Genomic DNA, 25,052 nt, shown 5'->3' with positions numbered 1-25,052 from the left:
AGTGAGGTGTGGTGGTGGGTCCTAATGGGAGATCTCAGGAAGGCCTAGAATAGAGAGAGGGCCAGGCCCCTCACCGGCTATGTGACCTTGAGCAAATTAACACTGCTTGCTCTTAAGAGACATACGCTCACCTATAACTTGGAAATAACACTGTCCACCTTGCAGACTCCTATGAGAATTCAATATAATGTACATAAAAGCACCTGTCACTGCCCATACACAGAAGATATTTAAAGACATATATCTCCATTTCTGAGAAGAACCTATATGTCCAATATTAAATAACACAGCATGGGCGTGTAAGAGTTACTCAGCACAAACCTTAATTCACTGCATATGTCTACACCCCTTGGCTCCAGAGTATTTGTTTCTATTACAGCTGTCAAATCAAATAACCAAACACTAATTCAATTTTCAGGTATAGTCACAAAATTCATCTGAAAAACTACCAGAATAAATCACTTCCTTAACATCTATCTATAGTGGATGCTTCTAAATAATAAGACCTATATCTATCACTGAGTTGTAAATAATATAGATTGAGGTTATATCCAACAAGAGTATACTTTTTGTTAGGAGAAAAAACATAATTTCTAGAGTTTCACAGTTTAAAAGGGACCAGAGTGAAAAGCAACGCTGAAGAAAAGAGAAACCTTAGATTCAATGTACTCCTAGTTCAAGGAAATTTTCCTCTACACCACCCTGCCTCTTCAAAAGGTATTTAAATAATGATTTTAAATATTTTATCTAAAATGACCATTTTCACACCTAAAGTGTTTCTTAAGAGCACTGCTTTAGAACTAGGACTTAACATAAGCTATTTAAGAATAGCTTCAACAATTTTTCTTAATTAGAAAAGTAATCTAACAAAATAATGGAAAATTTAAAAGACAAACGGCATGGAAAACAGAATTCCATCATCTTGAGAGACCCCAGGAAATATTTGGGAATATTTCCTTCCTTCCTTTAAAAATGTTTCTTCTCCCCTCCCTCTTTGCTTCCTTTCTTCTTCCCTTTAACTTATTTTATCTTTTGCCTATCTGCATTCAAATAACACAACTTTACTTAACATTTCTTATGCATGGATGCATATGTATATGAATTCATTTGAAATGTAGACGTATTAAATAGGAATTAATGCATATCCATGCTGCTACATGGTCATCAGAACCACCATTTTGATGGCTGTGTAATATTCTGTCAAATGTATGGACCATGATGTAAAGTCTCTTAATGTTGGCCATTGAATGAGTTTCCATGCAGTTTTCCCCATTATGAATGACTTTGATAAACCATCATACCTAAAGCTTTGTGGTATTTAGTGTTAGTCTCTTGGTAGTCTCAGAACTGGAATAAGTTAATCGTTGGATTATAATTATGAATACGTGTACATCTTCTGATACACATCACCAAGATGTCTTCCAGGAAGGCAAACTCATTCACATGACCATCAATATCATGTCAGAATATGGGTTTCATCACAACTTTGCCAACACAGGGTATTGTTCTTATGGCATAGAAAGACACACATTTTTAAAAATGAAACCTGTGAAATTAATTGTAAATGGGCATTTTTTGAAAGTTTCCTTACAAATTCTCTGGATGGATCAGGCTCATTCAACATCAATGAATTATTGCCTTTGGTTTAAAGTTTAAGTTTTTTAAATTCTCCTTCTCTATCACTTCCCTCACCTGCTGTCTTCCAACTTTCCTTCCAAGGAATTTATCTGTGTCTATTCCTTCACCACCTTATCCAGAAATCATCTGCATGACATTAAAAACAACCCTGATCGATGGTGACCCCACTGGGGGTGGAACATAATGATTGCACAGAGCACAAGGGGGATTCTGGAAAGCTAGTCATGTGCTCCTTAATCAGGGTGCTAGTTTCATAGGTGAATTCAGTTTATGAAAATTCATCAAGCTCATGAGATGTAAACTTTCCTATATATACGCTATAACTTGAGTGAAAAGGATTAAAGACTGACTCTGACTTTATTTTAATTCTTTTAATGTTTATTTATTTTAGAGAGAGAGAGTGAGAGAGAGAGAGAGAGAATGTGAGTGGGCAAGGGGCAGAGAGAGAAGGAGACACAGAATCCGAAGCAGGCTCCAGGCTCTGAGCTGTGAGCACAGACATGGGGCCCAAACTCACAAACTGCAATATCACGACTTGAGCTGAAGTTGGACACTTAACCAACTGAGCTACCTAGGAACCCCAAGACTGACTCTGACTTTAAAAGGCCAGGTGCATACACAAAAATAACTCAAAATTGATGAAAGACCTAAATGTAAGACAGGAAGCCATCAAAATCCTCAAGGAGAAAGCAGGGATCAGCCTCTTTGACCTTGACCACAGCAACTTCTTACTCAATATGTCTCTGGAGGCAAGGGAAACAAAAGCAAAAATGAACTATTGGGACCTCATCAAAATAGAAAGCTTCTTCACAGCAAAGAAAAAAATCAGCAAAACTAAAAGGCAACTGACAGAATGGGAGAAGATATTTGCAAATGACATATCAGACAAAGGGTTAGTATCCAAAATCTACAAAGAACTTATCAAACTCAACACCCAAAAAACAAATAATCCAGTGAAGAAATGGGCAAACGACATGAATAGACACTTCTCCAAAGAAGACATCCAGATGGCTGACACATGAAAAAATGTTCAACATCACTTATCATCAGAGAAATACAAATCAAAATCACAGTGAGATATCACCGCACACCTGTCAGAATGGCTAACATTAACAACTCAGGCAACAACAGATGTTGGCGAGGATGAGGAGAAAGAGGATCTCTTTTACCCTGCTGGTGGGAATGCAAACTGATGCAGCTACTCCGGAAAACAGTATGGAGGTTCCTGAAAAAATTAAAAATAGAACTACCCTATGACCCAGCAATTTCACTACTAGATATTTACCCAAGGGATACAGGTGTGCTGTTTCAAAGGGGCACATGCATCCCAATGTTTATAGCAGCGCTAGCAACAATAGCCAAAGTATGGAAAGAGCCCAAATGTCCATCGACAGATGAATGGATAAAGAAGATGTGGTATGTGTGTGTGTGTATGTGTGTGTGTGTGTGTGTGTATATATATATATATATATATATATATATATATATATATGTATGTATATATATATGTATATATATATATATACACATACATACATGTACATACATACGTATGTACGTACATATGTACATACAGTGGAGTATTACTTGGCAATCAAAAAGAATGAAATCTTGCCATTTGCAACTACATGGATAGAACTAGAGGGTATTAAGCTAAGCGAAATTAGAGAAAGACAAGATCATATGACTTCACTCATAAGAGGAATTTAAGATACTAAACATGAACATCAGGGAAGGGCAGCAAAAATTAGAAAAACAAGGAAGGGGACAAGATGTAAGAGACTCTTAAATACAGAGAAGAAACAGAAGGTTGCTGGAGTGGGAGGGTGGGCTAAATGGGCAAGGGGCATTAAGGAATCTACTCCTGAAATCATTGTTGCACTATATGCTCACCTAGATGTAAATTAAACAATAAATACATTTAAAAATAATTAAAAATAAATAAATGAATGAATGAATGAATGAATGAATGAATGAATGAAAGGCCAGGCACTGTCATACCAGTATGACTGGTCAAGATGGCAGCAGAGAATGGAAGCAGGATAGTAGGTAAGTTCCTAAGTCTAGAGAGGCTTGCCAAGGAAGGGGCAAGCTAAAGAATTCCTGAGTCCAACTGGAATACTGGAGACCTAGGGTCAGAATTAGGCAAAGGGTCAGAGTTGGGGACACTAGGCAGCAGTGTGAACAAAGGACCAGTGCGTGCATGAAGACATGGTCACTGCATACAGGAAACGGGTGGAAGAATCCAGAGAAGGCTGTGAGCTGCTCCACCTCCTTCCCACCTGTGGCTGCAGTCAACTCCTTTGCCGAGATACTGTCTTGGCTGAATTTCTACCATGAGAGCAGAACTGCTTTGGGAAGATGTTGGGAAAAGGTCCCTGAGTACCCTACTTAATACACATATATGCTGCATCTCCCATCAATTATTTTGGCAAATATTCATGTTCTCTTCCCTGACAGAAATGTGTCAGCTTACCAAAATGGACACCTAGAATGTAGAGGCAAAGCACAGAAACTCTGGAACTTGATACAGAAAAGCAGGTTTGGGAAGACAAAGGCCATGAGATCCATAATTTTATGGTATATTGTTCTTTTGAGCTAATGTTCTCATGAGCAAAGTTGCCATGGGTAGAGATTTTTACTGTGTGACCCTCACCGGATGCAAGTTAATATTGTACACTCAACCAGTTGTGTCATTCAGAGCTCAGTTCAGATAGATTAGTGGTAATATTTGAATAACACACAGGTTGTTCCATCTTCTTAATAAAAAAAATAGGGCCATTCTTGGTCCACTGTTTTGTTTTCACCTACATGAAATAGCCTCATGGAAACTGGTGTTTCTATGGCGATGGAGACAGCACCTCCCCACTATACCCACAAGATATCTCGAAGAGCACGATCAGCTTGCCATAGGTGAGTGGAGCTCTGGACTGTTGTTCTATTAAATGATACACAAATGGTTTTATAGGCATGGAAGAGACCTAATGAAATTGCAATGTTTTTCTTGAAATAGAAGGTGCCCTTCAGTAGTACTCTCGTTCCCTGGAGGATACGCTTCAAAACCATGGTCATCCCTAGTTAATCCCCAGCAGCTTTATCCCCACCAGGTGGGGAGATATAAAGCCTTTTTCTGCCAATGGCTACTGAGGAAAGTTGTCATCACCTGCTAATCCTGGAGCTCTGAATACAATTACATTTCTAATCTGAGGGTTTACAGGAGAATACAAATGAAAGGAACAGCATCATTTGTATCCAGCATTCCAGAAGTACAGGTTTAAACTTCCTTTTTGAATTTTCAGTTCCTCCACACACCAGATGCTCTAATTCACCAGTGCCCTGTTCATGCAGCCCCAGATAGAGTCCACCAACCAGTAAAGCCTGCATGGAACAACCATCACCTCTTCAACTGTGGACTCTGTTTTGCCAGTGACCATGACCAAAACTGCATCAGCTCCTTAACCAGCTTGTCAATCTGTCAGCTACTATTGAACTTGTCTGATAGCAGGTGATCAAAAAAAAAAAAAAACCCAAAACAAACAAAAAAAAACATAGCAGTCCACACCCCCCAACTACTGTAACAGCAAGCCTGCATTATGTGTGCTCGTGTTTCAGAAAGTGGTTTTTAAATGGAAATGACTGGCAATTCTAGACCAGTCTAGCTCAGAAGTGTCTGAAAAACAACAGAGTCTGAAATCCCATGGAGCTCCTCATCTCTGGTCTCCAAAGCCAGTTGTATTTGTTAATGTTTCATTTTGCCAAGTAGATAAATGATAATAGAGAGTTGTGTAACTCTGCCTCTCCCACAGAAAAAAAAATATAGCTGTTTTCAACTCTGTCTCTTGTGGAAGACCCCTGTGCCAGGATGTATGCATCTGTAAATACATGAGCATGTGCCCATTAAAAACAAAACAAAACAAATAACAAACAAACAAAAAAAAACTACACCAAGTCTCTTGTCAAAATGAGGAATGTTTAAAAATCCAGATTTCTACAGCAATGAGAACATCTATCCATTCAGAGGGCTGCAATATCCTCAAAACCTGTCTTGAAGTCTTTTTTTAAAATCTGTTTTAATAATATTATCGAGCCCTCCAGCTAATCCAAAACATCACAATGTAGTTTCAGTCATCAATGAGGACATAGCCTGGTGGAAACAAAAGAGAATCCGGACTCCTAAATACACAGCCCTCAAAAGACATTCTAGGGCTTTGATTTGGGGAGGGGAGGGGAAAAGGGGGGGGAAAAGGGAGGGGAGAGGGGAGGGGAGAGGGGAGGGGAGGGGAGAAGGGAGGGGTGAGGGGAGGAGAGGAGAGGGGAGGGGAGGGGAGGAAAGGAGAGAGGAGAGAGGAGAGAGGAGAGAAGAGGAGAGGAGAGGGGAGGGGAGGGAAGGGGAGGGGAGGGGAGGAGAGAGTAGCTGTTCTCTTATTATTCCAATTTAATCAGCCATAACCTATCATGTTTGCTGGTTGTTTTTTAATCACGAGATTCTTATAAAGTCATCTCCATTTATAAGAATCTCCATTCTTATAAAGTCATCTCTTCTTTTGTCTGTGGGGCAAAAGAAGAGCTGCCACAGGAACTGGGAAGCTCCCAGGATGGCCAGAACAGAAGAAATTGGTAAAAGTCCAGGTCCAGCTGAACAGGAAACAGAAACAACTCTGCTACATCATGACACATCAAAATTGGAGAGTCATGGCCCATGTACAGGGTCAAGTACAAGGTGCATTTGTCGCTACCTCGCCACCCCTTTGCAACTTTGGAAATGGGTGATCTCCCACAACCTGGCCTTGAACCAGTACAGTTCCTAGTACAGCATTTCCTAGCTGGCTCACAACCTACCATCCAGCATCTCAACTAACATGTTGTTATATTCATGTCTCAATTTCTAGCTACAATTTTGTCCTATCCGGAAGGTATTTCCTTAATTCTCCTGCAGTGCCTTTACTGAATGAGATCTCCTGGCAAGTCTCCTGCAGCTTTGAGGTAGCAATTTGGAAGGTGAAGCAACTGGATATTGTCCCTTTAAAATATCATTCAATTAGGTCTTTTGTAATACATACAACGTAACGAGATAGCCTTACCGATTCTAAAGAAATTGCCAGTGCATTTCATCAAAGGCACAATAATGAAAACATCGATTCAATCCTCACCACAAACATCTCCCTTTGATGCTGCAGTTACCTTAATACTAACACTTTTCATTTTCTCTAGAAGAAACCAGCTGCCTCAATGCATGCACATCACAGAAGGCTTCAGTCTGAAATAAGACATTTGTATATCAATCTCAACTCCCCTTGCCTCTTCATCCGCTGCTGCATAGCATCACTGTCCTTGACTCTAAACCAACAAATTATTCCAAAATAAAGAAAAACTCTTCTGCACCCTGGATGACTGAGACTACATGTTTTATGCCAGCTCTGCAAATGTTGCCAGGGGCATCATCTGCCTCCTCACACCATTTATTTAAAAGAATGGCAGGGTACCAGTTAGAAACTTTATGGGCCTGAGGAACATCCAGCCACTTTATGCAAAAGATGTCAACAAGAAAGAGTACCTAAGGAATAATACATCCAGAAATGTGCAGTGTGATTAGGAAAATCCATCAACACCCACTGCCACATTTCCAAATATTTTTACTAAGTGAAAAAGCAGCCACCAAGCCTGAAAGTATTTTGAACACATTATATCCACAAGAGTACTTCCTGAGCAATGGCCCAGATGTTCACAGCACTATGGAGATGGAGTTAAAGGATATTCCTTCTAGATACACACAAGGCACACTGCATTTGGTTTATTAATCTTTTGGCCTGAGAGGTCTAATCTAGTTTGTCTCTGTATAAATAAAAACATAGTTTCGGATTTCTGAGCATCATCTAGATAAATTACTATCCAGCCTTTAACAAAGCCAAATAAATTATTATTTTTTCAATACAGCTTCGAAATTCCTAGCAACACTAAGCATCTAAACTCACAGACTACCTGACATTTGGCTAAGTCTTTCATACAATATCCACTTGATGCCATGAAAGAAATGTATTTGCAGTGGCTTTTGCTCTGCAAATGTCATATGGGTGTCCTTAGGGGATTGCATTAAGCACCTGGAACCCACCATGAGGCTCCATTAATGAGACATATAAAGGTTATGTTGAAATTATTGTTTAAAGGTGCTGACATCTCTCTCTCCCTCTCTCACACACACACACTCATATTTACAATCCCATATTTAAATATATACAGAGAAGCAACTTTTTCAGGATTTAAGAGAGAACAGAAAAAGCTATTTCAGTTAAGGTTAATCTGTAGATATCTCTCCGCTAGACAGTGCTGATAATTATCTATTTTCTTTCACTGATTGATTTCACAACATTATTACATAACAGTTTGTCATCAAGCATTGTACCTAGGTTCTGTACTAAGGCAATACAAAGAAGCATAGTCTAAAGTCTCTTAAGTGTAAGTTGATCAGTTACAGTGGGCTCATTACCATAGCATTTATGCATTCGTCCACTAATTTGTTCACCTCACAAAAATTACTGAGTGCTTATTAAGTACCAGGCACTGTGTCTGCACTGGTGTTAAATCGGAGAGTAAAACCAAACCTGGCCCTGCCCTCCTGGAGCTTACAGTCTAGTGAGGAATATAGACAATCCTAATATCACATAAATCAATGTAAAATTTCCACAGTGACAGGCATTCTGAAGGGGGGTATACAGCATTATGGGAAACAACACCAAGGAGCATTTAACTTTGTCAGGGAGTTTAGGGAAGAGGTCCTGAGAAAGTGATGCTAGAACTGAGATCTGACAGTGACAAAGTTGATTTCGGGGAAAAAGATTCCAGGCCCAGGAAATGGAGCCAGGGAAACAGCTGGGGTGACAAACTGAAAGAAAGCCATTCAAGGGAAAGTGATAACCTTGAGTCAAGACAGAGGAGGGACCAGCTAAGGAAATCTTAACAGATCCTACAAAGGACTTCGGTCTTTTTTCTGTGAGCAATGAGAAAATGCTGAAATCCTAAGATCTACATTTGGAAAATAGGTTGTTCAGGTTACAGTGTAAACACACTGGAAGAGGCTCTGGTCACAGCTCAAATGACAGATATAACCCATGTTTGAGTGGTGGTGGTAATCAAAGGGTCCATGGAATTAAGAGATAGAGATAAGAATGACAGATTACAGACACCAGGTTTGCAACAAGGAAGTATGAAGGATAACTCCCAGGTTTCTACCTTTTGCCAACAAATGGATACAATCAGGGAACACTGGAAGAGAACCAGCTATGTTGGAGGGAGAGCAAAGTTCATTTTTGGAATATGTTGACTCAAGAGGCATCCGAGACACATGAGAGTCAAGGTCAAGTACACAGATGGGTAAATGGATCTTGAGCTCGAAGAGGAGGATTTATCGGGTCATTATATCTTGAAGGTACTTATAGAAAACAACAAAATGGACATGCTTGGGACTTCCCTTCCTTTGCTAAACTACAAGCAATGGTATATTCAAATTTTACCAAATCAACACCACATGGTATGCTGGAATATGCCCTAGACTTGGAATCTGACAATACGCATTTGAGCTCCGGCTCTTCCAATGGCTAGCTCGGCAGGCTTGAACAAACACCTCAGCCCTTCTGCACCTTTGTTTACTAACTATAGTCACCAGCAAATTATTATGAATACACATTCCCTACTTACTTCACAGGGTTGTTTTAAAGGTCAAATGAGTAAAATTATAGAGAAAATCATCTTCAGCCTATGAAATGATAAACAGCACTGCCAATACGTGAAATGCACCTGCCTGCATATTTTGATACTGAAGAGTAGAAAAGAAAGTTCGTTGCTGCAGACAAAATCAACCCAGATGGATGATGAAATGTCATTGAATCCCTTCCAAAATTTGGACTGAGTAAACAAGTGTTTTTCCCCAGGTGGTACCTGGGTGACAAGATGCAAATAAAAACAGTGTTTGTTCACCTTTTGATCCAGACTGTAGGCCAGCACCCAGTCTTCCTGCTTGGGATGGAAGAGCAGACTCTGGATGTAGAAGGTGAGCCGGTACTTCTGATAGGTGGCCCCCTCATCTGAGCTGATCAGTAAGCTGCTCTCCATTTCAGGATCACTAAGAAGCATGATCTAAAGGAGAGGGGAGAAAATACTGACAGAGTTAGCATAAGAGAACTACTACAAGAAATTAAAGCATAAATATAAAGTCATCTGTACTTGCATATCACAGCACAGGAAGGGGCACGTGGGTCTCTCTATGAAATATTGGGATTTCCCCCCTGATTTAGTCCTTCATTGCTGAAGGGAGCTGGAATATTGTGCATGGTTAGGTCTGCATACAAATGAGGCTTTGTTTTGTGATGTCCATCTTAAAAGTACTTTCATTTTTGATGTCCAGCCTTTAAGTAGTGGGAGCATATTCTTATGGTCCTCTGTCCCCTGACCTTGAGACCGTCACAAATTTCTCTTCCTCCCTCTCCCTCCCTCAATTCCTGTCACTCTTCATCACGTTATTGTTCCTACTGCCCTTTAATCATGAAAAGGATCCCCTTATTATCCCACTGTTCGTTTTGTTCTTTCTGAATGAACTGTTTCAGTGATTTAATTGACTTAAGTGGTCTCAATGATCCCTTTGTTTTCGAGATTTTCCAAAGCACCTATCCCCAAAGGCCCCTGGGGCAAAGACTGCTGCTCAGGAAAGTTTGTCTTCCCCAAGCCCGATGGACAGAATGGTATAGACTAAAAACACTTTGGCATCAGAAGGAGCAGACTCAAACTCAACACTTCTCTGTTCGCAATGGGTCACTTGGAAACCTACTTAACTCTAGAGGCCTCAGTTGCCACAACAATAATTGAGTATCACAAGAAGCCAAAATGGCCTTGAACACATAGTCTTGACAAGGGATAGCTATAATTATTATTTATCTTCCAGTATGTATGTAAAAGCTCCCTCCAATCAGTGCACTTTGACTTCTACTTACAGTGCCTCAGTGACATTGGCCTCACTGCACGTGTGACTGACTTTCCAGTATTTAATCCAACAGACATTTAGACACTCAGACCTTTCCCATCATGGAACTCCTAACAGTCTTTGATACCACGGCAATTCCATCCTCCCTGAAGCGTTCTCTTCCCGGGCTTCCGTAACATCACACTCATCTAGCCTTCCTTTTCATCTCTTTTGAGTACTCAACTTTCTCTGATCTCTATAATATGACCACTCCTTGGGGCGCCTGGGTGGCTTAGTTGGTTGAGCCTCTGACTTTGGCTCAGCTCATGATCTCACAGTTCATGAGTTCGAGCCCCTCATTGGGCTCTGTTGCTGACAGCTCAGAGCCTGGAGCCTGCTTCGGATTCTGTCTCCTTCTCTCTCTGCTTCTCCCCCGCTCACACTCCCTTTCTCTCTGTCAGAAATGAATAAACGTTAAAAAAAAATTTATAATATGACCACTCCTCAACCCTCAGTTGAGGGTTTTTATTCAACACACCGTTCCTCAGGGACTTCTTCCAAGCTTTTTTTTTTTTATTATTATTATTGCTATCTTTCTGGGGACAACTCATAAATTAAATCTCAACCTGAGGTCTCCTCTCGTCTCAGCCTCAGCTTCCTGGCAGATTGTTCTATCTGAAGGTCCACAAACACCTCAAATTCAACATTCCTCACACTGTACCTCCTCCCAGCCCTACCCATCTCCCACTGTGTCCTGACTCAGTTATTGTTTCTACCAATGATTCAGTATAAAGCCAAAAACCCAAGATTCGGCCTTGACTCTGCTTTTCTACTCACCTCCTAACATTAACTTGTGTTTGAGCCCTGTATATTTTACCTACTAATTAACTCTAAAATCAGATCTAGTCTCTCTCTCTCTCTCTCTTTGCCCATTATAACTGCCTTAGCCCAAAATGTGATAATTTCTGCACTGCATCACTGTAAGACCTTCTAGACAACCTCACTGATGTCACATAGCCCTTTCCACCCCCACCCCCCCAGCAATCTACTTTGTACACTGTGACCCCAATAATTGTACTATATAAAACTTATTTGATTCTGACATTCCCCTACTTAAAACCATTCGATGAACTTATCACTGATCTTCCCATATATCCTAAAATCCTTAAAATAGCCTGACAAACTCTCCACTGCTTATGTCTGTGGCTTCAGCAGCAGCAGCATAGCCCTTTTGACCTTTATTATCCAGCTACGCCTAGCTTCTTTGAGTTCCTAATGTTTGCTGAGTGACTGAATGAGCACACGGGTTTATTTCCTCTTACAGATTTTCCTGCCTTTGGCTATAGTTTCACCAGTTGTTAGGGCTACTTCTTACCACGGTCTGAACCACAGGGCCCAGAGTACAAAATAAAGCCAAAACCCGTACCCATACCTCATCAAATAACACTATTAATGGCAGGATTTTTTAAATGCTACTTATAGTACATATCACTATTACAAAGTAAGCTTTAAAATAGATTCAATCCCTTCAGCTGCTAAGATTCATAGTCCTTTTCCTCTTCTATTCTTTTACAGCTTCCAAGACAAGCTTACTTTCTTTTCCCCAAATATTTGCTTTGGCTTCATTGAAATAAGTTATTACTAGTTATTAGCAAATTTTTAGGGAATGGATGCTGTATAATATATTTTCCATTCCTATATGAATAATCCAGGGGAAATGATCTGAGATGGGTTTTTCATAGACAGAAGAGAGTCTCTGCCCTTGGGGCCAGGAAGGGGGAGGGGCAACTGAGAAAAGCACCCCTCCGCTGCCCTTGAGGAAACCTCAGAGGACATATCTATCCTCCTCACAAAGTCTAAGAGGACAAACACTGAGGAAGAATGAGGCTTTCATCGCAGCCCTGCCCTGCTCCCACCATGTGCTGACGGGCTACATAACAGGCAATGAAATCATTTTTTCCCCTGGTGCAGAGAAATTAAACTGCTTATTTTATGCAGGTATAAAGAAGCTTCATGCCTATGATTTTAATTAGAAGATAAGACCAACATCATAAATGGACTTTATTTTATATACCATGAGTTACTATGTACTGAATAATGGTTACCATCAAATATCTAGTGCAATGTATTCTCTTCCCCTAGCAGTTTCCTTCTGGGCACATGTGCACACACACACACACACACACACACACACATCAACACACATCCACACACAAATGCTGCATATATGTGCACACATACCTGTTCACACATACATCAATGCTACATATGTATGGGCACACACACACACATGCACACACACATCAACCCACACACAAATGCTGCATGTATGTGTACACATACATACTCACACATACATCAATGCTGCACATACAGGTGCACACACATGTACACATACGCACACATTAATCCATAAACACTGCATATATATGTACACATACACCCTCACACATACATTGATGCTGCATATATGGATGCACACACATTCACTAATGAATTCATATATAAGGCATATTGACACTGTGTGGTGGTCTTAGAGAGCTTTTACTGGCAGGCGTACATTTTTATTGCAACCTTTCTCTGACATTCTCATCAGAATCCCTTTCATATACTTTGATATCACTGCCAGTGTCTGTATTCAGTCCTAGCCTCTGAGAAGAATGAGATGAAGGGAAACAGAGCCCTGTATGTTCTGGATTTCAAGTCTGCACTGGCCACACTACCAGATACTTTATCAAAACCTCGCACAAATCAAGTGACAAAAGTATCATCAGTTGCATTGATAAGGAAACAGAGGCTCAGAGGAAAGCAACTTTCCCACTGCCTCCTCTGATGAGCTCAAATGCCACCACCTGCACCCAATACTAACACGTTCCTGGACCTTGAAACCACAGCAAGTTAGTATCTTTATCAGCGGAAGAGCAGAAGTCAGAGGAGCAAGTCTTCATTCATCCTTTTCTTAAGCATCTCTGCGAAAGTCACCAAAACAAACAAACAATGTAGCTTCAAGAAAGCCCTTTTCTTCCTGTGACTCATATCCACCTCTGGCCAAGAAGCCAAGAAGAATCAAATGAGTAGAAATACAAAGAGGAAATACATGTCAGTGCGGAGGAGGCAGAGGAGGAGGAGGAGGAGAAAAAGAAGGGAAAGAGGAAGAAGAGGAAGAAGAAGAAGAAAAAGGAGACCATAATAGTAACATAAATATAATGTGAGAGCAAATACCTCGCCAGAAGCTGTCTCAAGGTAAAATATGGGCATTGTATATTAATATATGACATATGTAAAGAAAATCATGCCATATCCACCCAAATTTTGACTGCTAAGCAAGGATTTCAAACGCAAATGCATAAGAGGGCAAAATCAGGTAAAATAAGTGAGTGAAGCAAAAAAAGCAAGACAAGGAGTGGTGAGGAATGTGCCAACTTGGAAGGTGCATACCTTTTCTTAAAATATTTAAAGTTAGAGTTTTAAAAAAATGTACCCAAATTAAATATGTCTGCAGTCTGAATTTCTGAACTAGGCATGTGATTCTTGGCCAAGTTACAATACTACTGAAATCAAGAAATGTAAAACCTTTGCCCCTTAATTTTTAATTACAGGTATAGAGGTATAAAAATCAATGTCTGTGAGCTCTGCATTTGTGAGATTTTGACAATATGAGCAGAGAAGAGCTTCCCTTGGAGATTTTTGTTTTGCTTTATTTTTCTTTTGCTTCCTTTTTGCTTTGATTTTTTATCCAGCTTGTCCTAACATAAGATCTGCAGTGGGTGTATTGTGTACTGGAAGGGGAAAAGGGTATTTCAACTATGGTTTGGCAGAGTTATTAATAGTATAGGCTCTGGGGACAGGTGGTTTGAGTTCAGATTCTCATTCTACTACTTTGCATGTAAGCATGAGGATATTACTCAATTTTTCCAAGTCTTTACCTCATCTGTTAACAGGAGATAGGGGCTCCTATGCAGCTCAGTCAGTGAAGCATCAGACTCTTGATTTTAGCTCATGATTTCGCGGTTGTGGGATCGAGTCCCACTTTGGGCTCCACGCTCGGTGTGGAGCCTACTTGAGATTCTCTCTTGCTGCTCTAAATAAATACATTGCTCTCTAAATAAATAAATAAATAAATAAATAAATAAATAAATAAATTCGTAAAATAAAAGGAGATAATAATCATATCTAACTCACAATGCTGTTGAGAGGATTACATGAGATAATGATTCCAAGAGCTTAGCACAGGCCCATAACTGCTAAATAAACATTAACCTTCATCTTTAAATCACCCAGGGTAAGAGCACGACTTAAGTCAGAAGCGATGCCAAGCAGGTTGGAGACAAATTGAAGCAATTTGGGGATTATGTGCCTCCCTCTTGGCTCCCATGATTCCTGAGCTTTGTGGATGAAGATGAAACGGATAGGTGGTAGGGAGAGAGGGGAGTTGCTGTTCGGTGAAAAGAGTTTCAGATGTGCAAGATGATAAAGTTCTAAAAAGCTGCTGTACAACATCCGTGCTTACAGTTAATAACAGTGTATTGTACAATTTGAAGAGTTTGATAAGAGAGCAGATCTCACGTTAGGTGTATTTTTTTTTTTTTAAACCACAATTAGGAATACCATGAAAGGGTAAAAGAGAAAAAAAAAAAACAACTATTTTACATGCGCTTTACACTGCTGGTAATATTTTAAGAAAAACACTTTATTAGCAAATATCAACACTGCCAAAATGAACACCAATCAGTAGGTAATTGGGAATTTGCTACATTTGTTTGTGGCTTTGAATGAATGACCACTCTCCTCTCTTCAGTGCAAAGCTCCAGCACATGAAAGATTAAACACATCACTGCCTTAGGGGTGAAAACCTCATATAACTGGTCTCTATGGATCTGGCTGTTTACTGTATGTGAATTGTCTGTATCTCAGATTAGAAATGACAAGGTTTAGAGCTCACCAACATTTAGAATTTTTTTTTTTTAGTTTGTAATGTTTTTTGCAGGAAATTCCTCAGGAATTTGAGTAACAGCACCCCTAATTTTAATGGGGTTTTGCAAATCACAAAGGACACGGGTGAAGGTCAGGAATCAGGAGGGGGCTGTGCTTAGTCTTATGCTTTCACAAGCCTGTCAAGTTTATTTATGCCTAAACCAGTCAAAATTAGTATTGAAGAGGTCACAATCCTTCCCACAACTCTTTCCAGAATGCACCCTTTCCTGTTGTTTGGCAAGTCTTACAATATCACCAATGAATATGTCATTTCATTCAGTTGGATCCTCTCTGGTCTGTGTGCCATCTATAAAATGGGTGAAAGCTAAAGGTCTCTCAGTTTCTCGCTCTGCCAGAGAACCCAGGAGTGCAAAGGAATAGATTATTGGTCAATGCTTTGAACATGGTCTCAGAAGACAAGTAGATTCTCCTCTGAATGGAAAAGGAGAAATGCTATAATTTACTATATAATTGAGTCTTAATGGGAGATGCTTAGCACAGTTAGTGTTCAATAACAATAGTATCAATACAAGCTCACAAAGAATATAAGAAAGATGTTCTTTAAGCTGACCCCTAAACCACTGACGTAATTGATATATTGTTGAGTATTGACTTATACACAAATAGAGCCTATTATAGATAAGGCTTTTAATCATGATATAACGATATACCAGCATTCCCCTCCACTGCCATCCGTCTACCCATCTCTCTGTCTTTCTGTCTATCCATCCATCCATCCATCCATCCAACACCTCCTCTTGTATCAGTGGCTCTCAACGGGGGCAGGGTGGGGGACATGATGCCCCCATGGACATTTACCAATGTATAAAGACACTGTAATTACCACAATTGGGGGCAGCAGAGGGAGTTACTGGCATCTAGTGATTAAGGCCAGAGGTGTTGCTAAACACATCACAATGTACAGGACAGCATCCTACAACAAATAATTATCCAACATAAAATGTTAACAGTACTGTTGAGAAACCTTAATCATAATATATGCATAATGTATCTAGACATATATATACATATAAATCCTATATTGAAAAAAATATAAACTACATACACATTTTACAGATGCACATCAATGCATATTTATGCATATACATGTCTCTTTCACCTATTACCATTTATGCATGCCATCACTTTGCCAAGATTACACTCCCCATCTTTCTACCCAACCCATTGTATTAAGCATATTTCTACTTGTCCTTCAGAATTTAACATAAGCACCACCAATAAAGCAACAGCCATCGAGGCCAATCAGGGAGGAAAAAGCACAAAAACAACTCAACTACATAAAACAAACAACTGGATTTAAAAAATGGGCAAAGTACTTGAATAGACATTCCCCCCAAATATGTATATGTATGTATGAATATATGTGTGTGTGTGTGTGTGTGTGTGTGTGTGTGTATAATTGGCCAAAAAGTACATGAAAAGATGCTGACCATCACTAATCATTAGGGAAATGCAAATAAAAACCACAAATGAGATACCACACCTCACACCCACTGGGATAGCTATGATCAAAAAAGACAGAAAATAAAACTAGAAAATAACAGGTGTTGGTGAGGATGTGGAGAAAATGGAACCCTTGCACACTGTGGGCATGTGGGAATGTAAAATGGTACAGCCGCCATGATAAACAGTATGGTGGTTCTTCATAAAATTAAAAGTGGAGTTTCAGATGAACTAGCATTTTCACCTCTGGATATATACCCAAAAGGACTGAAGCAAGGTCTCAAAGAGATGCTTGTACACCCATGTTCATAAAAGCATTATTCACAACAGCCTAAAGCTGGGAGCAACCCAAATGTCCATTGATGGAGGAATGGATAACCAGAACGTGGCATATACACACAATCAAATATTATCCAGTCGTAAGAAGGAAAGCAGTTCTGACATACACTACATCATTATGAAACACAAGGATGTTACGTGAAGTGAAATAAGCCAGTCACAAATAGACAAATACTATATGATTCCACTTACATGTGGTATCTAGAGTAGTCAAATTCACGGAGACTGGGAGTACAATGATGGCTGCCAGCAGCTGGGGGAAATGGAGAATGAGGAGTTGCTTAATGAGTAGAGACTTTTAGTTTTGCAAGATGAAAGGAGTCTGGACACTGGCTGCACAACAATGTGAATGCATTTAACAGCACTGAACTGTACCCTTAAAAATGGTTTAAGATGGTAAATTTTATGTTATGTGCCTCTTACCACATTAAAAAAAAAAAAAAAAACCAACACAGAAGTAAAGATATACAGGGGTACTTTGGTGGCTCAGTCAGTTAAGTGTCTGACTCTTGATTTTGGCTCCGGTCATGATCTCACAGTTCACAGATCTTGTGATTCTGAGACCAGCATCAGGCTCTGCACTGATAGCAGGGAGCCTGTTTGGGATTCTCCCTCTCTCTCTGCCCCTCCCCAGCTCATGCTCCCTCTGTCTCTCTCAAAATAAATAAATACACTTTAAAATAAATAAATAAATAAATAAATAAATAAATAAATAAATAAATAAAATACACAATTAGGCACGAAATGACACAGAACAATGTGCTGAGGAAAATTTAAAACCAATCAAACAAACACATAAACACTATTTACTGAGTCTTTATGCCAGGCTCGATTATAAAGACTGGAATTAGAGCAATAATCAAACCAAATGAGAATCCCTGCCCTCAGGGAGCATACATGCTAGGGGGAGAAGAATAGATAGTAAACAAACAAATAAGTAAAATCTGTAGCTTATCAGATGGTGACAAGTCCTTCAGAGCCAAATAAAGCAGGAAAGGAGACAGAAAGCGCAGAAGAAGCGAGGCTGCACTTCTGGCAGAGGGTCAGGAAAGGCTCCCTGGGAAGGTGCCATTCGGAAAAGGCTGTAGGAGTTCAGTGAGCTAGCGAAGAGGGAAGGAGGCCCAGTGTTGGAAAGGGGGTCTGTGGGTGATAGAAGCACCCTGGCTTTACCGCAAGTGATCTGGAAAGCACTGGTGGGCTCGGAGCAAGGCACTGATAGGCCAGGGTTTATATTTTGATCTTTTCACTGTGGCTGCCATGCTGGTTGCATAGAGGATCCCAGGAGGTGGGGAACAGCAACATTATCAGAGTCCAGGTGGAGGCCACCTTAACGACCCAGAGGGAGCAGCTGTTGGCCCGGGCTAAGGCGAGCGCTGAGGTACTGAGATGTGGCCCATTTCCGGGTACATTTATTTTATTTTTCTAAATGTTTATTTATTTATTTAGGGAGAGAGAGAGAGAGAGAGCACGTGAGAGCAGGGGAGGGGCAAAGAGAAAGGGTGAGAGAGAATCCCAAGCAGGTTCCGCCCTGCCAGCTCAGAGCCTAACCCAGGATCTGATCTCACAAATAGTGAGATCATGACCCGAGCCCAAACCAAGAGCCAGATGCTTTAACCCACTGAGCCATCCAGGCACCCCTGGGTATATTTTAAAGGAAAAGTCAAAAGGGTCCATTTACAGATGACATGCACAGTATAAGAAAAAGTGAGGAGAGCCATTAAAAAGTTTTCTACCTTAGGGGCATCTGGGTGGCTCAGTCAGTTAAGCGTCTGACTTCAGCCTGGTCACGATCTCACAGTTTGTGGGTTCGAGCCCTACATCGCGCTCTGTGCTGACAGCTCAGAGCCTGGATCCCACTTTGGATTCTGTGTCTCCCTCTCTCTCTGCCCCCCCCCCCACTTACACTCTGTCTGTCTCTCTGTCTCTCTCTCTCTCAAAAATAAACATTAAAAAAATTTTTTTTAAGTTTTCTACTTTCTGTGCATCTTGATGTTGCTTATCATAATCAAAAACTGGAAATAATTCAAATTGCCTGATAAGATTTTGGCCTGAAAAACTGGGAAAACAAAATCAGTGTTTATAAGGAAAGCCTGTGGAAGGGCAGGCTGGGGGCCTTGGAAATAAAAGACATGATGGTAGAAAGGCTAAGTTTAAGACAGCTAATAGGCATCCGAAAAAGGTTAAGTAGACAAGTGGTAGACAAGGCTTATTTTCAGAGTGGGCTGGACTACAGATAAGAATTTAGGGGATATCACTGTTTGATACCATTTAAAGATGTGAATCTGGGGGTGCCTGGGTGGCTCAGTCGGTTAAGCGTCCAACTTCCGTTCAGGTCATGATCTCATGGTCCATGAGTTCAAGCCCCGCATCAGGCTCTGTGCTGACAGCTCAGAGCCTGGAGCCTGCTTTGGATTCTGTGCCTCCCTCTCTCTATGCCCCTCCCCTGCTCATTCTCTGTCTCTCTCTGTCTCAAAAGTAAATAAAAACATTTAAAAAATTTAAAAAAAATAGATGTGATCTGGAGGCAACAAGACAGTAAATATAAAACTGAACACTCTGCCCTGCTTAAGGGTCAAAGAGAAAAGGGGGCACCAGAAAAGGAGTGTAAGATGGCAAGGAAAACCCAGGGAGTGCAGTGTCCTCAAAACCTTGAAACCAAGGTAAGAGAGAGTCCCAGAGAAAAGAATATTCAACAGTGACAAATGCAGCTGAGACTTAAGTAGGATGAGCACTGAGAATTGACCACTGAATCCGGCAACATAGAGGATATTGGTGACCATGGCAAAGGCAGTGGGGTGAAGGAGGCAGACACTCAGTGTTGAAGCAAGGATAAGTTGGCAGGACCGTTCTGGAAACCAATGTGGCAATATGGAACCAGACTCATAAATATTCATAACTTTGATCCTGTCATTTCTCTTCTAGGAATCTGTCCAAAGAAACCATCAGGGACCCAATAAAAGGCTAATGCACCTATATGATCATCTTAGTGTTATTTATAATAATAAAAAATTGGAAACAACACAAATATCTGATAGAATGATTAAATAAAGTAGGCTAAACCCATTAAATGGAATATTATGCAGCCATTCAGTATGGATTCAAATAGTTTTATGACACGTGAAAAATAATCATATGCTCAAGCAGTATACATAAGAGCAGGCTGAAAACACATAAAGCATAATCTCAATTTTGTTAAAAATTGTTTGTATCTCATGCCTATATTTATGCATAGATAAAACAACTTGAAGGAAAAACTCAGTACTTGTCAGTAAATACTATTATGTGGCAAGATCATGAGTAATTTTCTTCTTTTTCTTTACACGCTTCTATTTTCCCCTTTCTGCAATGAACTGACATTACCTTTATAATAAGGTTTTCCCTTCTCTCCATGCACACACATGCACACACACACTTTTTGTCGTTAGCCCTTTCAAGAATATCAACAGGATTATGCTACCCATCAGCTACCCTTAAAAAAACTGGGAAGATGGGTAATTATCTGTGTACACTGTGAAGCACTCCTCTGAGCACAGGGAAAGGATGCAGTGAAGGCAGGACAGCGAGAGGACCTCAATAGAGATAGCAGCAAGAGGACCTCCCAACTCAGGACTGGGATTCCTGACCTGCCCTCTGGAGCAGGACCCTCTGGTGCCCACCTACCCTCCCTACTTTACCCAGCCCACCTTGCACTGAGTGACAGATCTCCCCAAGGCAGCTCTGAATATGGTGTTTCCTCCCGAGAAGAAACTCCCATATCCTCTACATGTCATGGAAACCAAGCCTGGCACCTCAGACCCTTCACAGTTGGGTCCCCCTGTTGCTCTCAGGCGTGACCACTATGACACAATCAAGCATTCCCCAAAAAAGTGTTGTTCAAATCACTGTCTTACCCTAACACTCCTATCTTTGCTAATGCTATTCTCCAACCTGGAAAGTCCCAGCATCCTCCCTTCCCACACTTCCCTCCAAGGCCCATTTTAATTCCTTCCCTTCCCCGAAGCCTCCAGAATACTCCAACAGAATTATCTCTGCCTTCTACAAACTCCATTGGCAAATTAGTTATCACACTGAACTATGGTTTTATGTTTAAAATAGTTGAAAATTTCTAAGTAGCATTTTTGTATATTTACAAATATTAGTTATATTTTGTTTCACTTCTATTCATCTCCCTTGACCACCCAGATGTTAAGCCTCAAAGGCAGAGAGCTTCACTCATATCACACTCTGGTTTTCTCTGCTGGGCTCAGTAAAGCACATGTTCAATAAACATCTGAAGCATGGCTGAGGGAAGCTCACACAAGGGTTTCTGAGTTGGCTCGGCCAACTACTCAGTCCACCGTATTAGTGGCTTACCAGTGCCCTAGCCAGAGAAGACCACACCGTCTGAATAAAAGTGGTCGGCAAAACTTTTCCCTGAAGCACTGCTGGTGGCCCAGGCAATACCAGCTCCAACTGCAATATCACCACTCAGTCCCTCTGCCAATCCAGTTCCTCTCTTGTGGAAATACAAAGTTAACAAATCAATAGCCATATTATATTTTTCAGTAAGATTCCATTTCCAGTATTTTAAAAAAGCAAGTCCACCCCTGAGAGAGAAGGAAATGGAAGTTTCATAATTACAAAAATAATGATAAAACTGAAGTCTACAGGATTTGAGTTAGAAGTAATTTTGATTACTTTTGTTGAATTTCTTTTCTTTCTTTCCATCTTTCTTTCTTTCTTTCTTTCTTTCTTTCTTTCTTTCTTTCTTTCTTTCTTTCTCTTTCCTTCCTTCCTTCCTTTCCTTCCTTCCTTCCTTCCATCCATCCATCCATCCATCCATCCATCCATCTGTCCTTCCTTATTTGAGAGAGAGTGAGTGAGTGGGGGAAAGGGGCAGAGGGAAAGAGAGACAGGCTCCATGCTCAGCATGGAGCCTGACATGGGGTTTGATCCCATGACCCTGAGATCATTACCTGAACCGAGATCAAGAGTGGATACTCAACCAACAGAGCCACCCAGGAGCCCTTGTTGAATTATTTTCTTTAATTTTTTTTAATGTTTATTTATTTTTGAGAGACAGAGACAGAGCATGAGCGGCAGAGGAGGATAGAAAGAGAGAGGGAGACACAGAACTCATAGCAGCCTCCAGGCTCTGTGCTGAAAGCACAGAGCCTGACACAGGGCTCGAACCCACAAACTGTGAGACCATGACCTGAGTCGAAGTAGGACATTTAACCAACTGAGCCACCCAGGCACACCTGAATTATTTTTAATGTTTTGTTCTGGTTTGATATAGGGGCTTTGATTTGTTCATTTTGTCTTTGGCCACATTAGGGGCACTAAAGATGCAAACCCCACCGTGGACTCCCGACATCAGATCGAGTATGCTGCGACACGGGTTAGATGAGTATAAGGCATGGGATTTGGCATAACGTTGTCACAGGCATAGATAATAACCGGGTGCTTTGGGAAAGGTTTTGACAAATATCAAATCAGTTGCATCAAGATCATCCAAGGTTTTGCTATTTCAAGCATCCAAATTGCGACTGTGCATGTCTGGGAACACGGAGGAGCCCCAGAGTTAAGAATCCCTGCTTCAAATCATAAAATGAGAAAGCCAATGGCTACATGAAGAGACAGAGAAAAAATGCTCACCAGTATGCATACCACCTACTACAAAACAAATCCTAATTTATAAGCATTTAAATCTGTGTGGGAAGAAGATCCTCAAAAGATTCCAGTGCACAGGGATGGTAAATAGAAATTAATTGCACAGTACCCACTATGACTAATTTAAGAATTGCAGATTGTCACGGATACAGTATTTATTTAGTGTGCTATCTTTAGTGTTTAATTCACTGAACATTAAAAAAAAAAAAAAGGACAAGGGCTTTCATAAGTTCACCTGCTAATCTTATTTTTCCTTTTGGGTCTTATTTGTTATGTGAGAAACCCCTGACTGAGGCAATTTTCAGAGCCCTAACCTACATATTTGGGAAAGATTCTTTCAGTCAGGAGAGGGAAGACAAGCTTTAGGTTATCATGAGGAAAACAATCAGGGGAGCAAATATGCTTAGAAATACCCCATGTTGTGGTCAGGTTGGAAGACACTGTTCAGTCAAGAGCATCACTGGCACTGGTAGCAAGGTCACTGCATTCAGGAAGCACCACGCTGACCACGGAGAATGTTGATACGTTAGAACTCAACTCACCACCCCCCAGTCACTGTCCCCACTTCTTTGGAGGGGCAGGAAGGAGCTCACATACAGCCAAATGTTAGATGTGATTAACAATGAACAGGCAATTTTCCACGGCAACAACCCTTTGGGGTTGAACCACGTAAGAGTCAAACAATAATAAGTGATGGTAGCTTCAGTCTTTCACCAGTACAGTAGCTGGCCTGAGGAAAGGGAAAGGGGGCACCAATCCCGTTCTTCCAGGGGACAGATATTCAGCTACCAGAAAGAGGATAAACAAAATGGAGCCAGACCACGCAAGGAGTTGGGAGATCCTTGAAGCAGTTGGTCTGTGCTTTCTAACCGCAGCTCAAGATACCTTCTCTGCACACCTTCACTTTCAAGCAGGGCTAAACAATATCACAGGCTTTGCATTGAGTTTCATAGTTTGCTAAGTCTTTCCACAGATATTCTCTCCCTGATTCTCTCTCTCTCTACTCCCTGGGAAAGCCAGGGCAGGTATTATTGCCTACTGTATTTGTTTCTGGTTGCAGGGAACAGGTTACCACAAACTTAGTGGCTTGAAACAATATAATCTCATATCTTACAATTTAGATGTCAAAAGCCCAAAATGCTGGGCTTTTATCTTGCTGGGATAAAATCAAGGTAGAAGCAAGGCTCAGCTCTTTTCTGAAGGCTCTGGGTGAGAATCTGTTTTCTTGCCTGGCCCAGCCCCTAGAGACTGGCTGCCCACATTCGTCACCTCATGGTCCCTTTCCATCTTCAAAGCGAGCCATGGCCAGGCCAGTCTTGCTCCTATGGATTCACTCTGACTGCTCCCTCCTTCTTCCCATTTGAAAGATTCCTGTGATGACAGTGGTCTATCTAGAGGATCCAGAGTACTCTCCTTATTTTAACATCAGATGATGAACAGCCGTGATTCCATCCAGACTTTAATCCCCCCTTTGCCATGTGACCTAACACATTCTCAGATTCTGGGGATCAGGACATCTTTGGGAGGCCAGGATCCTGCCCGTCACACCCCATTCTACAGGCCAGGACCCACCACAGCCAGGGCTGAGCAACTTGCTGGCAGTCACAGCTAGTCACCAAGTGTGAAAACTGTGCTCAAACTCAGAACTTTACCTCCCGAGGTGAGTGCTCTCCTTCTTGCTCGGCTGCCCTGTGCTGGCCACACAGTAAAAATGAGCAAGATGACACAGCAAGGGAATGACAAAGAGTGAATGGGAATAAAGGCAGCAAACAATCAAACTGAAGCATTTCCCAGAAAGGTCTTTGTCCACCATCCTCCCCTTTTTGTGTCCGTTCCTGCAGCTGCAAATCTGACCCCGTGATCCCCAAACAAAAGAGAATGTGGCCGCATGTGTGTGTATTTCTTTTTCCTGCAGGGTTTTTAAGCGTTCCTGTTAGCTGTTTGGTGATGCTTCCTCTTTCCCAACATGAAGCAGGACAGGAGGGGACAGAGAGGTGGCAATTTTGCCATGCAGGTACTCTCTGTAATGACCCCT

At 41.0% G+C, this 25,052-nt stretch overlaps 1 protein-coding gene across 2 annotated transcripts in view; it reads right to left on the bottom strand.

The window, feature by feature from the left end:
• The window catches only part of SORCS3 (sortilin related VPS10 domain containing receptor 3), a 597,794-nt gene that overhangs the window by 269,594 nt on the left and 303,148 nt on the right, over nucleotides 1-25,052 (bottom strand). For both annotated transcript variants that reach the window (XM_023240898.2, XR_006587279.1), the window contains exon 4: nucleotides 9,610-9,768. In XM_023240898.2, the coding sequence (XP_023096666.1) occupies nucleotides 9,610-9,768 (159 nt within the window). The remainder of the gene's footprint in view (nucleotides 1-9,609; nucleotides 9,769-25,052) is intronic.

Source organism: Felis catus, chromosome D2 (assembly GCF_018350175.1).
Source record: "Felis catus isolate Fca126 chromosome D2, F.catus_Fca126_mat1.0, whole genome shotgun sequence".
Taxonomy (NCBI): Eukaryota; Metazoa; Chordata; class Mammalia; order Carnivora; family Felidae; genus Felis; species Felis catus.
Note: the sequence above shows the minus strand (reverse complement) of the source record. Positions and strands in the feature narration are given on the sequence as shown.